Raw genomic sequence first — 17,328 nt, 5'->3', positions numbered from 1 at the left:
ATCTATCTATCTATCTATCTATCTATCTATCTATCTATCTATCTATCTATCTATCTATCTATGTATTTTTTTTCTTTTTTTTCAAGGCTGTTTCGTTTTTCAGAAAAAAAAAAAACGCTAACAGTCAATGCTGCAGATATCATACACGGGAATATATTTATACTGTTATGCATTGCATGACATAAAACGCTTCCCTGCAGCAAAATAAAAGCTTTCCTGCAACACTTAGTTCTTAGATATAAACCTTTTTTTTCAACTACAAGTCTACGAGTCAGGCTAAGCCACTCAATGAAATCATTGAAAAGCTTGCAAAAGTCATAAGTTGTCCGCTAGCTCCCCCGGTGTTAGCGAGTTGCCATTGAAAGGATTTATGCAAAAATCAGGGAGAAATGCATGACAGAACATTGGACGGTCAATTTGTTCAGAATTGACAATACTTCCAATTTTCAAATGCAGTAAATGAGCCCAACATGAGCTAAATTTGTCATCTGCAGGGTATACCTTCCATTTTATCCCAACCTTCCATTTGTAAGCATTTAGAAGGGATGACAGGACGGTGAATAGAAAGTTGACGTTTTGACATCCTATGCAATATCTCAGCCTCCTAGTTTTTTTTTTTTTTTTTTGTATGCTTTTCCTTTGATATCACAAACCAAAAACATCCAAATGCCAAAGTTGGGTCAAAATTACCCCCAGCAGTTAAACTAACTAACTAAATAACTGACTCATACACTATTGTATATTTTCATTAGAAGACAAGAAAACTCTACCAACTATAAAATTGAAGGAGATTTGATTATATTTTGTACCTGCTTTGCTGCACCTGGCACAAGATATCTTCATAGTGTGCAGGGTACAATGAAACTTCAGCCTTTTCGAGGCATTTTGGAGAAAATGTGTTTCCCAATGTCAGAAAGCTTGGCCAATGGTCACCCAGCAGGATACCAACACTGTTTGATTGCAATGCCTCAAATGGTTGTACAACATTACGTTATGATAAAGGTGCTGAGATTATTTTAATTTTTTTGGGCTGTTGGACCACAAAAAGACTATAATGGCAGCACCAACAATTTTGTCCACATTTGTGACATCCATTGTTGCAGATCGTGCACATGCATGATGTTTATAGTCTGCCACAACAAATGGCGACTCATAAGCCTCTTTTCTTAAGGCCATGGATGTGCATGTTGCACCAAATGGAGTGATCCTTTTGTCATCTGCCCCTATGAAAAATACATGCCGTTTATTTTTCTTTTCCCATTGTGGTGTATAAAGAAGAACAAAGGAGATGAGCCAGGACACTGGTGCAAATTGTCCACATTTATGTTATTCTTCTCATTCTACTGAACACATGGTGAAATACAAGTGCAATGTAAAATTGTTGGTGAAGGTGGTTGCTAGATTAAGTTTTGGATGGTCTTGGCAGTAAAGACGGATGAGGAATAAAAACTGATTTAAAGAGCAACAGGAGCGAATAAAAGAAAAATACCAAGGAGAGCAGTGAGAAGAAGAGGAAGGAGAGATGGAGTGAGTTGTGTCAGATGGATAAATGTCAGACGGAGCTTTGTCGTCCATCTGAACCAAACGCTCCCTCCCAAAATGCCATGCGCAAATCACATGCCCCCCTCTCTTTCCACACAGTAATGAGATTACAAACCTCAAGAATTCTGTTTTGCTCATCCACGGAAAGAGCGAATAATCTGAATCACAGTTGAGATTCATCTTTGTTATTCCGAGCACATCCAGTCCAGAACTTACAGCACATACGTAACATGCCAGAAGGTCACAATAATATTTGGCAACAAGACACATACACAGTGTGTATTTTTCACCACTACAGTGTCAGAGAGAATCCCCATTCACACCAACGCCCATTTTACAAAATCATATTCTGTCATTTTATCAAAATATCTTCTGTACGCATGAAAAACGGCATAGATTTCTGATAAAAGATCAAATAAATGATACAAGACAAATTGTCAGCATATCAAAGGCAGAGATGGCAGCATTGCACTTAGGTGTTGGGCACTTTTCGCCAGAAGCCTACAGAAAGCCATTTCTGGAATGGCTCACAACACAGCATAGCAGAATTCCACTTTTCACGAAATAAAACGATCCACACACATTTACACTGTATGTATATATATATATATATATATATATATATATATATATATATATATATATATATATATATATATATATATATATATATATAAGTCAAAGTCAATATAAATACTAATTGCATACATCTAAGTGTACTGATGTTCGAGTTTTAACACCCGATACGTTACCACAAAGCAGGTGTAATGCGAAGCATCACATCCTGTATCCCACACTAATTAAATATTTACTCTGTGAAACAATACCGGCCAGTTCTGGACATGTTTGCACTCCGGCTTCTGCTTGCAGACTAGTCTTGCAGACCTTCCAAATCTAATATAGCCATCCATAAATAGCGCGCCTATCCTGCCCATAATGACCTTGAGTGACAAATCCTTGGAGCCAATCCGGCTCGCCTTACCTGCTTGGCCCCTCCTCCCCGCGCACCACTGCCGCTTAAATAGCCCCTCAACCTTACATGGACAAACAGGGGCGTTGATTGACACATAAAGACACGCCTCTTCGTTTACCCTCGCCCCTCCCCTCCCTTGGCTTCCCATCAGTGTCTATTTTGGCAATACGGATACACATGGAACCTCCATCACCTCCCCTCTCCTTTACGCACCGAGCCGGTAATGCGCGCAGGTCCTGATCATCACGATCCGAGCAATCCATCCTCTTGTGGACTAATGTGACAAGCGTGTGCGTATAGAGGCGTGACACGGCAAAAAGAGGAGGCACATTTCCCGTGGATCAGTCTATTCCGCACGCGAGTGTCAGCATGGACGTCCTGGCGAACCACAGTATATTTCAGGAACTTCAGCTGGTGCACGACACGGGCTATTTCTCCGCCATGCCTTCGCTGGAAGAGAATTGGCAGCAGGTAAGTGTCCAAACCGCGCGGAGCTGACGCTGAACACTTTTGCGCGCAGGAAAGCGAGACGCCAACTTTGTAGCTAAGTAGTATGGGGTCTAGTCAGAAAACGCTGCTTCTTTTTCGCCTCAATCACTCATACAGTACATGTGACACTTTTCCCAGAGCTGGCTGGGATGCGGACGCACGCCGGCGCGTAATAAAGCTGTCAAGTGCGATTTGGGAAGATGAAGATGCGCAGGCCATCACCGAGACAGAATTGGTCGTGAATTATACATCCGCATTACCGAGTTTGCAAGCCCCCACGCGAAGAGATTCGCTCCCCATTTCTCTCAACAACCCTTCACCCGCCTTCTCCTCTTATCCATTATAGATACCCCGACATGTCTGTCTTTGCATCTTTTAGATATAATATCGAAATAAATACTCCAGAAACATTGGAGAAAAAGAGTACCCCCGACATTCGCGCTCGCTTTTTTTCCCCTCTCACTTCCTTGAATCCAAGTTCAGTGGACGGCCGTGGAGGTGAGCACGTGGTCACATGGTGATGTTTCTGCTTCTCCACAAATGCACATATTTATTCTTGTATATTTTTCGATTTTCTCCTGTCGTTTCATGAGTTTGACATTTTGGGTGAAAATGAAAACACGTGCAATCAGACTGCCATTATACGTATTGATTTATTTATTTTAGCTTCTGCACCACCTGCAATGCTGCCTTTGGTCATGATGCTGCTGACCGTGCTCCATTCGACAGAGAGAAATCAAAGAGAAAAAGCAGAAACATATATGTACGTAACATGAAGTATTCCGGGCGGCTCTGCCCAATGCCTAGAGATTAAGAAAAAAGATGGGGAATAGTGCGTGACGAGGCATCCGTTTGTTGTGGCCAAGCAGCCTAATTGGCATCCCACTGTTACCCACCGACGCATCTTTTCATAACGTGCTCCCAACTCCCTGCCTCCACTGTCGGTTGATTTTTAAATGGCGCTCCCGCACCTCACCCACAGCCAGCATCTCTGAATCAATACCTAATGCAAATGGAAGAGAGTGTGAGAGCTCTTATCTGGAGAGGCTGGAAATGTCAGTTTGCTTTGACCGGGATGATTGCCTGCAGCTTGCGAGACATCGTTCATTTTGGAATGAAAAACAATGGCCTCCAACAAAATTGCTCTTGAACTCTCCAACTTGCAGCACCGTGTTGGGTTTTCTTAATGCTGCAAGATGATGATTTCAAGTTTACTGTGTTTTGATTATTTGCTGCATTTTTAGACCCTTTCCCCCTTGAAATGGCTCGTCTGTCAGAATATAGATACAACTCTAACTAATTTGAATAATACCGCAAGTAATGTTTTTGAGTCCTATTACCATTGGAAAGCAAAAGTGGCTTTGCGCTTTGACAAGCACTTTGTTGTAAGCTGTATGCTTCCTGCAACATGAAGATGCCAAGTCTGCCGAGATGCAGGAGTTTGAAAATTGAGGTTTGAGGATTTTGCGCCAGCCGCAATTTAGAATATGATGTCCGTATAGACTGGTGTGGCAAGATAGAAGGCCGTTGTTTTCTGACCTAAATGGCTCCCGAGCTGCCATGGTGAGAGCGGCAATTGTGTCCCCGATCAGTGTCTGTGAGGCGTGATTCAGGCTGTAATGTGTGGATGAGGAGCAGACATGGGCGAAAGTGCTTTAGAGGTCTGCAGATGGTACATTTGAGGCTGTTATTTGTTGCATTAGCAGAGCCGAGACGAAATGTCTTACAAGCAAATCCCTGCATGGTTGGTCGTTCACAGCTGAAACAAATAGCTATTAATAAGAGGGACTTTGTCATTTTTTCCCCTCAAACACACAACTCAAACACAACTCAAAACCTCTATCACCTGAAGTTCTACCTGGTTTGTGTTTTGTAAAATGCCATCAGCATTGATACAGTCTCGTTTGCCATGTGGACACGCATCGATCAATATCTTTGATAATTATTATGCAGCCTTCAGACTCGGCTGATGATGCAGCTTCGTTCTGTAGCATCTGACCCTGATGGACGACAGGACACCATAAATGACTGCGCATTGTCATTGACCCCAGGACCTACTCAGTGCCCTCAAACACACGCACACACCCATAATCACACACATGCATCCTAAGCAAACGCATCATGCCCGCCCATGTAAAATGTCTAGATGTTGCTGCGGTGCATTGTAGGCATCTACACGTGGACATCCCTCCCTACATGTGGATGAAAGCGACAAGCAGCAGGGTGACCAGTGAGCAGAGGCGTTTGCATACGTGCGCTCACTCGCGCGCACATTTCAGCGGCTGTGTGTGGGCAAGGTAGGGGAGCCGTTGCAAGCATGGCAGCGGAAGAAGTTGCAGAGCACGCACATTCTCAGCCGCTGCAGGGTTTCACATGTCACAGTCGGGTAGGCCTGAACCCCGAAGGACCGACAGGCTACCGCAGACAAAAAGGAGAAGATGAAGATGCGGGGCTGCAAACAGAGTCCGGAAAGTGTGAAAAGAACTCCGCGCCTATGGTGATCTCTCCTCCGGTTTCGAAGAACAAAAGAGGCAAAGAGATTGCGCGGCATCTGCTATCAATCAGTAAACAACGGAGTTCGTAAGTGTGAGCGCGTATCCAGCCATGTGTCTCGCAAAGTTATGCAATCCACAGTGGCCCACAGCTGCTTTTCTTACACACCGAAGACTCGATATCAACCACCTTTCTTTCTTGCCTTTTGGATCCTGTCTATATTCCGCTTTTCCACCTATAGCCTTAGCTCAGTTTGATTGTTTTCTTTAGTACTGTTTCCCTCAATTTGGTATTATTTTAGGCAAACCATAATTAGATCCGCCAAGTAGACATGTTTAAGTGGTCTATGGCGGGTACTAATCCTCCACTCAGATCTTTCTCATCCCGCGTTGTTCCACATTAATATGGAATTCCCTGTGCAAAGCCTGTTGGAGTCTGTAAATTGAATTAAAGGAGCACAGTTCTTGTGATCTAATGATACTGTCATTGCTAAAACGACTGATTTTTGCCTCTAGCCAAACAGCAGTCAGGAGATCTTGGTCCGTGTGAGCTCATTGGACACAGACTGTCCCATGAAAGACAGCTTTTGTAAAATCCAGGCGCAAGGTTCTTCCTCAAAGCTCGTATGTACGTGGAGCGAGGTAGCGTGTCTGTTTACACGTGTAAAAAAAAAAAAAAAAAAACGCGTTAAAAATGGCCGTCAGAAAAGCAAGTGAAGAGTTCATCCAATTAAAACGAGCTGATCAATGAGGCGTAACTGTTGGGACTATTTGGAGTCGCAGTTAACAAGTCATGCCGCTCGGTGTTTGTTCATATCATGGCTTGCTCAGGTTTATCGCTTGCTGATGGTTCTTCATGCAGGTTTGTGTAATGAGATGTGCAAGTGAGCCCCTGACCCAGTAACATCCATTCTGCTATGAGCGCTCTTGGTGAACTCTGCCATGTCATTCTCATCATTCAGGCAGCTGAGAGGCTACCGCCAGTGATAGGTGCCTGCTACTGCTTCATGGCCGCTGATGAAAAGCCGGGAAGCGTTGATGAAAGAGAGCGCGGCGGTGGATGTATTCATTTGCTTGACACAATGCTGCCTGGCCCGTCAGGGGGAGTGGGAGGGGCCGGCGAGTGCTGTGGGCAAGCACATCTTTATGTATAGCTTTCCCAAATGCTCTGCCACCTCAGATTTGATTAACAGCCAGCAGAGAAGTCACTCGTTGTTTTGTTGCCTCACACACACGCGTGCGGCTCGAAGATTACCTTTTCATCATTTGAGCCCAATAGCTGCGCGCACGTCATGTCCTAACATTACACTGATCAGACATGCTTGGCTGCCCGGTTCGTCACAGAGACAGAGCAAAAGAAGGCTCGTGTTGAGGAAATCTCTGACCACAACAAGGATGTTTCATAGAAGACGCATTCACAGTCTGCCACGTGCATGCAAATGTACCGTATCTAGTGACGCAATAAGCTCCAACAGTATTACCAGTTTACTGTAGCTACAATATCATGCAGAATAAATAAAGGGAAGGTGGAAGTACCCTTGTAGCCCATGATGTCAAGTAAATTTAGGATATCACGCTTCCATATAAAGTTAATAAAGCAAGAACATGATTAAAATGATCTCACTGCCAACACGCCATCTTGTTTTCATGTTCTAATGTTTTCTGCAAATAAAAAAGCAATTTGCAGGTGGAAAACACCAAGGGAAAAAGAAGACCGGAACAGAACTAAGGCCTCGACTCTGACTCCTTTTAAACATTCAAAGTAAACACGGAAGAGATTTTCGTTTTATTTTCAAATCTAGACGGGTTAAGATTCTAAGAGACCAAGGCCGTCTCTACACCGACACTAGTAGTGAAAAGCGCATCGAGATGAGATGAGACTTCAAAATTAAAGAACACGATTGAGTTAATGTCAGTTTCTGTTTGATCTTGACAAAATCTCATCTTCAGAGGCTTTGTGCGTTTGTCGGTGTTTACGATCAATGCGGACATGTGTTGGAGATGGTGATGTGACGCAGCGGTTGTACCGCAGCATAGTAGACACTTTTCCTTTTAAGTGAAACGACCAGAAACGACGCTAAAAATGCTTTAAAATGATACGATCCTCTCCCTTCCACCTCATCTCGCTCTGTCGTCAGCGACAGACACATGTCAGCAGGATGTTGAGGCGTTTTATGGCCATACCTGGCACGGCGAGGCACGGCGCTGCATCCCATCTCACCGCTTACCTGTTGCTAGGCAGCCTTGGTAAGCAGTGCCAATGGAAAGGACTCTCTCTCTGCCTGTTTGCTCGTTTCCGTACGGGAGAATAATCCCATCCCGGGGGAGCACGAGACGCCCACAAAACAGACGTCCAGCCATGAAGACCTTGTCCCGTAGGGAAGAGGAAAGAGATGTGGGGCACAGCGAGACAAGGGCAATTTGAGTGTGTAAACGCCACTGTTTGTTGTCATGTGAAGCCACTCATCAATCACAGCCTGCAGACACCGGCAAGGACATGCCATGGAGCCACTTGTTTAGAAAGCAGGGCAAAGCATCTTGACTCGATAATGCATATGCTTTTAAATTCTCCTCAGATGTGATCTCATCCTGGCCCAAGGTTGCGACGTGCCAGTGGAGCAGGCGCTTTCAACCTTATGTAAGACACTTTGAGTGTGCTTTGCATGGCTGCACCACATGAAAATCTGAAGTGTTTTTCACCTACCTCACTCCATTCTTCTCGGTGCTCATCATGGCATTACGTATCTTCTGATTGTTATTTTTAAGTCTAGTCTGGAGCGGAAGAAATTCAGCGCTAGGTGGAGTGTGACTTACATTTGGAAACACATTAAGGAAAGACTTGAACTCGGCCCTCCATGAGTGTGGGTCTCATCATACTTTCTTTCCTATGATCCTGCAGGTGCGTGACGCTTGAATGAGAGACATCCACCTAAAAAACAGGTGGATTCAACATGAAATTGGGATTGGCCTACATGTCAGAGCGTGAGATGTGGTGTTATTTTATTCTGACATTTAGCCTTGGTGAGAGGAAAAAAAGGTCGTATAAGTGTCGAATTAGAATGACGGTTGGTTTTCAACGGGCCTGGCAAGTGGCCTCCAGTGATTTAATGAGACCTGTGGGAAGAGCCATTAATCAGTATGACATTGAACATGTTTCCTCTGTTCATTTTGCATAATGTAAGCAGACCAGTGCATGTTTAAAGCTAAGGTCCGCCACACAGAGAGCAAAGGGAACAAACAGCACTGAGCTGTCACACGGTGGGCTGGGGTTTACAATTCGATTTTATGATTGGCCCACTGTCTACCACAGTTTTTCTGCATGCTCAAATTTGACACCCCCCCCCCCTCCAAGTTACCAGATATATAGTTTTAACTTAGAAAATCAGTGTCTCGTGACTCCCAAAAGATTGTTTTGTCTCCATTTTACGTAGGTCATGTCCCGACGTCCTCCCTTTTTATTTATTTTTTTATTTTTTTTTTTATTTTTTAATTGGGCCCACGTCATTCTCAGTTGTCATAGCAATTCATTCAGTAAACCAAGTTAAAAAGGAATTGACCTTCACATTCGCGGAATACTGGAACCAGGACTACCTCTGTGTCAAAGCAACTTGAGAAATCAGGTCAAACCATAGCAAGCTGAGCTTTCTGGCAGCATGTTCCCTGTGTGGGACGACAAGATATGTTGTGCCAACTGACTGGCAGTTTTATGAACAAAGTTTTGGAAAAAAAAAAAAAAAAACATAAAAAAAAATCAGTGAGTACTCTACTGGCTCATGCGGTTGAGTGCAGGTGCATTCAATGACAACTCACAAGGTAGTAGATCACAACATAGACAGACATACTAATTCAGTGCACCAAACTGAAATGACTTGTCTGTGAGCCCATTGTAGAGGTTATGTGGAAACATCCATCCATCCATTATCCATAGCCACTTAGCCTCACTAGGGTCGCTGGGAGGGCTGGGTCTTAAAAGTGTATTGCAATATATTGCGAAACACAAAGGCGTATTGTGACACGTATTGCAATATATTGGGCGATGTTTGCTTAAAAAAAAAAATCTGGAATATATATTGAAATGAAAAAACGGACATAACTAAAGTAGACAAATTTTCGGAAGCCACATATCATTGACATTTCTGAGCACACATGAAACATCCTTCTTAAAAAAAAAAAAAAAAAAAAACGTAACATTTTTTCATTCAAAGCATGTGCTTGATGGTGTTAACATGTCCCCAGCAGTTGTGAATACTCTTTCACATGGCACTAATGTGGCAGGCATACACAGGTAGCACTCGCTTAGGTCTCTGTCCTAATTTTTGATATCTCAAGTCCTTTCACACCAAAGTCATCCAAATATGCTACCTCCAAACCAATACAGACTTATGCAGTACTGCACGTATTACATAATAGGTTTTTGCTAATAAGTTATCTACAAGCCAGCGGCACCTCACAGTCATGTGCATGGCTAGACAGCACATCGTCTTGCTCTTTAGTTTACCACTATTTCGTCCCAGATATTATTTCATTGTAAAAACGATGCCAATTAGTAAAGCCAGTTGCCTGTGGCTGTGGTCTGGCTCTTTCTCCGTTCCGTCGGGGAAAGTTATTTGGGTCGGCAGCTATTTTCAGCCCATGATGTTGCCAGGAATACTTCAGGGACCAGCCACTGTTTTATAAGAGAGCACATCAATAATTTTCACTGGTGTATGGGTGTGTGTGTGTGTGTGTGTGTTTGTGTAAGCAAGGCGCAGCGAGAGAACAAGCGACACAGGACGAGTTTATTGGGTTTACGTGTGTGCGTGTGTGTGTACAGCAATAAGAGTCTTCTCTTGCATTTGTTAGTTTGCCTTTGAATCTCCTGTGTAGCAGGTGGTGTTTTGTCCAGGTCTGTGTTTGCGTGTGCGTACATCTTACGGCACACAGTTCCATGTAAAGGTCAAAGGACACGCTACCTATGCAGATCATCCAGCAAGCTTTTGTTGTGAGGCATTGAGGGTGAACTCGAGATGCACGCCATTTGGACTGTGGTAGCGGAGGGGTGACCGGGTTCAGCCCACTTCCGCCCATCCGTGAGCAACATCAACTCACTCCTGGGCTCTCTCACCACTCTTGGCGGTGAGCCCGGTGGCGAGGAGATGTCTTTCAATATTTCAAGTAGCTTGGGCTAATCTTTCCCACTCGGGCTTGTTTTAAAAGTGTTGCTGTGGTGGGAATAAAGAGCAAATGACAGTGTCCCACCTGCTCATACAGGCGCACGTAGTCACTGTGTATTGTGTAACAACTCTGCATGCTTGCTTGTGTTAGTAGTCAACATGTCAACGTTACTACTGTGTGCTACTTTGGCTTGAGGAGTAGGGAGTCGTTTTCCCTAACAAATTAAAAGTGTGAGCTTTAAAATTGACTCCATCACCGCAATTGTTTCAAGTAATCTTCTTTTTCAATATATATATATATATATATATATATATATATATATATATATATATATATATATATATATATATATATATATATATATATATATATATATATATATATATATAATCATAATTTATTACTGTAATTTAAATAAAATGTAATTTATTACACTACTATTGCATTACTTTTGTATTACTCTCACCACTATCATTGGAAATATGGATTTGCCATTCTAGTTGTAGCTGATTACGCTCTTTACACATCCAGTGAAAGATTGGCTTAAGGCTAAAACCAGAACAAATCATTTAATATGTATATTATTGTAAAGCTTTAAAGACAAGATACAAAATCGTTTTGTGGTACTTAGCTTCACAGCATAGTGATGCATTGATCATGCTTCAGGCAGAAACAGCAAACAACAAAAATAGATGGGGCTAATATTAGCAGCTAGCCTACATCGTTGTTATTGTGCAAAATTAGTGTTAGCTTACCTTGTCATTATTGATAGTTGCGATCGAGATCTTGCTGATAAGGTTTTGGGATGCTGGTAAATCCACTGTGGGAAGCGGCGGCATGTCTTCTATGTATGACGTACTTCACCACAAGTCTCCTAACTTCTTGAGGTGATGGTGTCATCCCTCAGTGGGGGGGCGTCATCCTCCGTATGTTTTCTTTTCGCGAACTTCACGTTACAATGGCACTGTTCTAAATGGTTTGTCAAATTACTGGTGCTATTTGGCAAAGAAGACAGCTCTTTAGGTGTTGCGCACAAAGTGAACCTAACAATTCTATTCTTCTTGTTTTTATCTCTGATGAACTGAAAGTAATGTCCATCTTGTGTATGTATTGTCTATAGTCAACCTGTCGTCTGCTGCGGGACACCACTTTCAGGCTAAAATGTATTGTAATGCATCATTGTATTCGCATTTGTAATGAGTACAATATTACTATTTTCCGTGTGTAGTTTTTGTGTGTGTAATATATTACATTACCCCATTTCAGTAAAAAGTAATGCATTACAGTAATTACATTACTTTTGAAATGCATTTTTCCCAAAATGACAAAGAATTTCACCTATGCGATGTCCATGCTCTGATGTTGCCATGAGTTTTTGCTGAATATAGATTATTGCAAAGCATTCTCTATATAGAATTTTAGTACTCTCTGCCTACAGTCAGCTGGGACAGGCTCTCAACTCTCACTGGATGAATGGATGGATGACTCTGTCGATTGTTGTTTCAAATAATCCGAATAAAACAAGCAGCTTTTGATCTTGGGCCCTTTATAAAAAAACATAGTCTTGAGGATCTGAACTTCCATGACCTTTTACAAATTCAAATAAAACAATCAACTATCAGAACTTTTATCCATTACCTTTTTAATCGACTAATTGTTGATGAATAAATGACTTGTTGCAATCCTAACCAGATTAACACCGTGTAAACCGAAAGTGCACAGCACCACTTAGCTGAGCTAATCCACCTTGTGCCATCCTCGCTGACCGGTTTTGGACGCACGCCTGCATTCATGAGAGTTTTGCCATAGTCGGGATGATGACAGTCTGCGCCGCACAATGCCACCATGGTGAAAGCACTTAAAATGCTTTCCTAATTCAGCATGTATGAATGAACCTTATCAGTAGTGGCACAGCGCCACAGTTGCAGTCGGGACGTGATTGTGCCACTGAGCGGCCTTTTCTGATGCTTGCTGTATGAGTAAGAGTTTTTCCGCTTCACTGTTCCCTTTATCTCTCGCACTGTTATTGTCGACCCGCCTTCCTGCTGGCGTTCATTCACCGCTCTCCGCGCTTTTGTTTCCTCGTGCCTTTTGCAGCCGAGGACTCGCTCTTTGGACCCACCATTGTGTGCGGTAATGAAGATTAGCCAGTCCCGCCCCCCACACAATGAGGTCCCCTACATCCGGAGCACAGACTCCCCAAATCCCACCACAAGCTGTCAAACCGCTGTTGTCGCCCACCACCCTGCGTGCCCGTCTCCCAATGCTCACGTGCAAGTTGTTGGCAAATGACTGAAATGTCTTGTGATTAGATTAGGATGGTTTTGACAGCTAAGAGGGGATACTTGAGCAATCGTACGCCGATAAACAACAGCTATCCCAAATCCATTTAAGGAGACTTCCCTCCTCTGCGCTGGAGTCACTGGGATTAACCCCCCATCCTCTTTGTCACTCTCCTCTCTGTTACGTCTTCATCCATCCTCTCCATCGCCGCTCTTCTGTCTTGAGCTCTCGATCCTCTTACACACTCACTTCTCAAATCATCGTTCTTCGTGCTAGAACAAAAGGGCATTTTCCCCTCTATGTCATAAACCATTCAGAGAGATTGGCTTCGGTCTTCAAGCGCTGTGCACTTGTTGTGACCCAAGCCCTCATGAATGCTGCTGTGTGCATCCGAAAGTTAGCAGAACCTCAAGCGCTCAATCGGTTTACATGTCATGCGAAAGGCGGATTATCCATCTGTGGTGTTTCTTAGAATACTCACACTTTTGGGGCTTCAGAAGGGAGAGTACTGAGAATATATCCAGTTATTGTTTTTCAATCAATAATCAATTTTTAATTCATCTGATATTGCGGAAAATAATATAGTATATATAGTTATAGGTTGTTATACTCATAACCATAACAAACTAATATGAGTAAAATAATATAAGTAATATGAGTAAAAACAAAAAAGATTGATAGATTGTCTTTGAAGTAAAAGCAAATTTTGATTTTGCACTATAATAGCATATTTACTGGGATTCTGAAGGCTTTAACAATTTTTCATTGAAAAATGGCATCCAAACAATAGATTCTCAAAAACTTTTGGTTTGTTTCATAATTGTTTGCTTGTCGATGAATCAATTGTTTCACTTCTACTGAATTCAAAATACTGTACGTATGCATCTCAACTGGAAGAGTAGACGAGGAGTCAGGTTTCTGTGCTGGTGCATTATCCACTCGATCCCCATCAGCAAATTGTGATTTAACAAGTGGTGATGTGTGTTATCGGGCTATCTTGAAAGCGCCACAAGACTGACGGAAAGCCCTGACGCTAGCACTGATTATCACTACCAGGCTAATGTCTACTGATAAGGCCGTGTGTAATTAAGCTGTTTCCGCCACGTTATCTGCAGCTAGCTAAGGTGTGATTGCTGGCAGAGATGGAGCCATTAGTTGATCAGGAGTATCTTTTTGACTTTAAACTGCAGCATAATGTTGGGAGATCTTTCACCCCTCGCGTTACCCTCCTTTATTCCTTAACGTGTCACCTCTCAGAAGACAGATAAATGAGCTTCCTCTCTTCCTTGTAGCTCCCTTCTCTTTGTGCCTCCTCTTTTTCAATGCTGCTGAACCCCACCAGGGCCTCTAAGATCCCTCCTGGCCAAACTGCGCACCCCTGCCAATGAGCCTGTTGAGAATGGTGGGTAATGCAAGGGGCGCTCAGGTCGGGGTTGAGCAAAATTAAGCGTTGCCTCCCTTGGAGCCCTGCAGGCTGCTTTGCCAGGATGACGCCGTTCTGCTCTCTGAGGAGGCTGCAGCTTGCAGGGGGTGTACGGCCAGCAGCCTAAAGGGGAGCTTAGCAGGAAAAGGGAGGAGGGGGAGTTCTTTTTGGATTCCGTGCGCATGCAGGTGGGGTTGCGGCGTCTAAGTATTGCTCAGTCAAGCTATAGATTACAGTCTGTCCGCAGCGACTGCCACCTCCGATGAGCTCTATGCAGGCATCATTCCCTATCGATTAGTCGCCGCAATGCAAACACACACACTCACATACACACAGAGCATGATGGTGAGATGGTCAGCGCCCAGGGCTGCAGGTCATTTAGCTGTCACCTCAAAGTGATGGCCCGGCCCAAGATCAATGGGAGGCCTGTAGCACCTCGCCGGGATGAGACACACACAGCAGGACTCTGCATCAAAAGAATAAGAAAGTTTAGTTGACCCTGACTTCGTTAATAAATAAAAGGCAGTGCTCAGCTTTAACAGTCATTCTTTACCCCGCATTTGTGGAAAACCTTCACAAGTGTGAAGTCACAAGACAAGGAAAATCAACGGCAAAGCAAGTTCTGTTGCATCCAAAAGACTCCGGAGCACAGTTTATTTTCTAAATATTTTATCGATCTGTTCCCTGCCATTAACAGGATGTCGCTTGTTATGCTAAATAATGCAGAATCGATGTGTCTAAGAATTTACATCAGGAAAAAAAAAAAAATCCATATTACTCAGCAATAGTGCAGCCTCTAAAAGGACAAAGCAGATGAATTGGTTCCTCCTCACACCCCATGTAAACCTCCTTTGCATTTTAATGCAGTTTGACGCGTTTTATATTATTCATAACACCTTGTCTCTATCACAGCATCTGTAAAAACTAAGCATGCTAAAATTAATGAGCCATATCCATCCCATTACATTTATCTGTTTAGTGGTGTTTTGGGTGCTCCTTTAGGGCATTATGCACGCTCCTCTGTTCATATTTATAACCCAGGCTTTTTATTAGCGGCGTAGCGGGGAGCTAACAGTTGGGAGGCAGCCTGAGCTTTGATGGCGATGGCAGGCTGGTGGAGGGAGGCAACGGGGGAGAGGGCATCAGCTGCCAGGCCGAGGGCCCCGCAAAAGAGGGGAGGTGAGCTCTGCCTGCTTTGCAAGCGGGCAGCCTGTCTGGTGTTTCTACACCGGCTGTATTTAAAACTGGAGTTGCGTATGGACAATGTGCCTATTGGTCCTTTGAATCATTTCTGAAGCATTGGGTACATTCGGTGTTAAGGAAGCCTTGCTTAAAAGAAGCTAAAGGGGCTCGTAAACTAGATTAAATGCTTATGCTAATCTCTGTAAAAGAAAGCCTTTTGCAAGAGTGCGCCATTACTCGGCACTAAGCGCGTATAAGATGAACGAACATAAAGGCAGAGAAATGCCTTTTTAATTTGCCTTTTGTATAGCAAATACCTGTTCCATCGAGTCGCATTCTTATAATCGAAGCGCAGCAACTCGTGCAAACATCCAAGTAAGGACTGCCAAGTCATGCATAGCAGTGAATACTTAAGCTGGTGAACCTTCAGATGTAACAAAGCGGCTTCCAATTGTTCATATCAATGGGACAACAAAGCTAATTTGTTCCCGTCTGTGTGATACAGAATTGAAAGAAGCTGCACTCTGGACGTGGATGCGTGCATCAGAGCCAAAGTAAAATCGGCAAAACGCACCCTCTGTTTGGCGTTGGTCCTTGAAATGATTTGTCTGTGAATGTTAAATTGTGTCAAAAAGAGCTTTGGTTCTTATTTCAAAATGCTGTAAAGGTGAATTGTGTTTAATAAGAATGTTTTTTCCAAGGAGTACAAGTTGATTTGGCATACATATAGCATTTCTTTACTCGATGGTATCTTGACTGTTAGTTGCCTGATATTTTAGTGTGTCTGGGTTTTCATAATGTTACATCTGGAACCTATCGCAGCTGACTGGACTGGGCGCAAATTAATCAGAACAAAAGATAAAACACATTTTTCACGTGTTTTTTTGTTTGTTTGTAATGCCTGCAGCCCACTATCCCACCACGACTTTTCACCCACACAGCTAAACTTTTTTTTTTTTTTTTTACAAAAAAAAAAAAATCAATAATTTTGCCTAAAGTTTATGACGTGGGTTACTTGGTCATGGTATTGCCACCAATGCACAGTCACAACCTTTCGCTCAGTGGTTGGCAGCTGGAATAGCCAGCAGATCATTCCATCTCATCCAGACTCACGTAAGGGGAATCATCCCAAAAAGCCCATTAGGAAAATGGAACTTGGCTTTGTGCAAAGCCAATAAATGTCGGCACTCCAGACAGGCCCTCAGCCAAGTCTCTCTCTCTCTCTCTCTCTCTCTCTCTCTCTCTCTCTCTCTCTGTCTGTCTCTGTCTCTGTCTCTGTCTCTGTCTCTGTCTCTGTCTCTCTCTCTCTCTTTCTCTCTCTCTCTCTCTCTCTCTCTCTCTCTCTCTCTCTCTCGCTCATGCACACTTTAGGGCACCATATCAGCAAAGATTTGTTTATGCATGAGCTTACAGTGGTTATTCAGGCAAAAACACACGCGTTGAATAATTACGCTCAGAGCAGCATAATTATACTCAGACAACGTAACACCAGCCATGCCTAACAGCCATAAACAAACACAAGCTGCTGATCAACTACCTGACCTTCTCTCAAACAATGTTAATGTCACCACCTGGGGGACGTGTTGATGTGGCTGCCTCTGATGGAGTGACAGGGGAAAGGAAGTGTGCAAAGCGAGTGTGGCGATCACAACATACACATAAGTTGCATGCCCGTGTTACTGCCAACATGCCATCTCATCGCCAAGGATCGTAACCTTGTATTTGGCGTACGTTTGTGAGCGCCTTTTAGGCGGGTGTGTTCGTGTGTGAGGTACCACTGACAGGATCCT

At 43.3% G+C, this 17,328-nt stretch overlaps 1 protein-coding gene across 1 annotated transcript in view; it reads left to right on the top strand.

Moving 5' to 3' along the window:
• The first annotated feature begins 2,682 nt into the window (after positions 1–2,682).
• Positions 2,683–17,328, top strand: part of LOC148427037 (Krueppel-like factor 7) — a 28,397-nt gene continuing 13,751 nt past the window's right edge. Inside the window, exon 1 of the mRNA XM_088408614.1 lies at positions 2,683–2,986. Within this exon, the coding sequence (XP_088264740.1) occupies positions 2,885–2,986 (102 nt within the window). The 5' untranslated portion in view covers positions 2,683–2,884. The remainder of the gene's footprint in view (positions 2,987–17,328) is intronic.

Source organism: Hippichthys cyanospilos, chromosome 2 (genome assembly GCF_059441005.1).
Source record: "Hippichthys cyanospilos isolate Australia breed blue-spotted pipefish chromosome 2, RoL_Hcya_1.0, whole genome shotgun sequence".
Lineage (NCBI taxonomy): Eukaryota > Metazoa > Chordata > Actinopteri > Syngnathiformes > Syngnathidae > Hippichthys > Hippichthys cyanospilos.
This window is presented reverse-complemented; position numbering and strand designations above follow the sequence as displayed.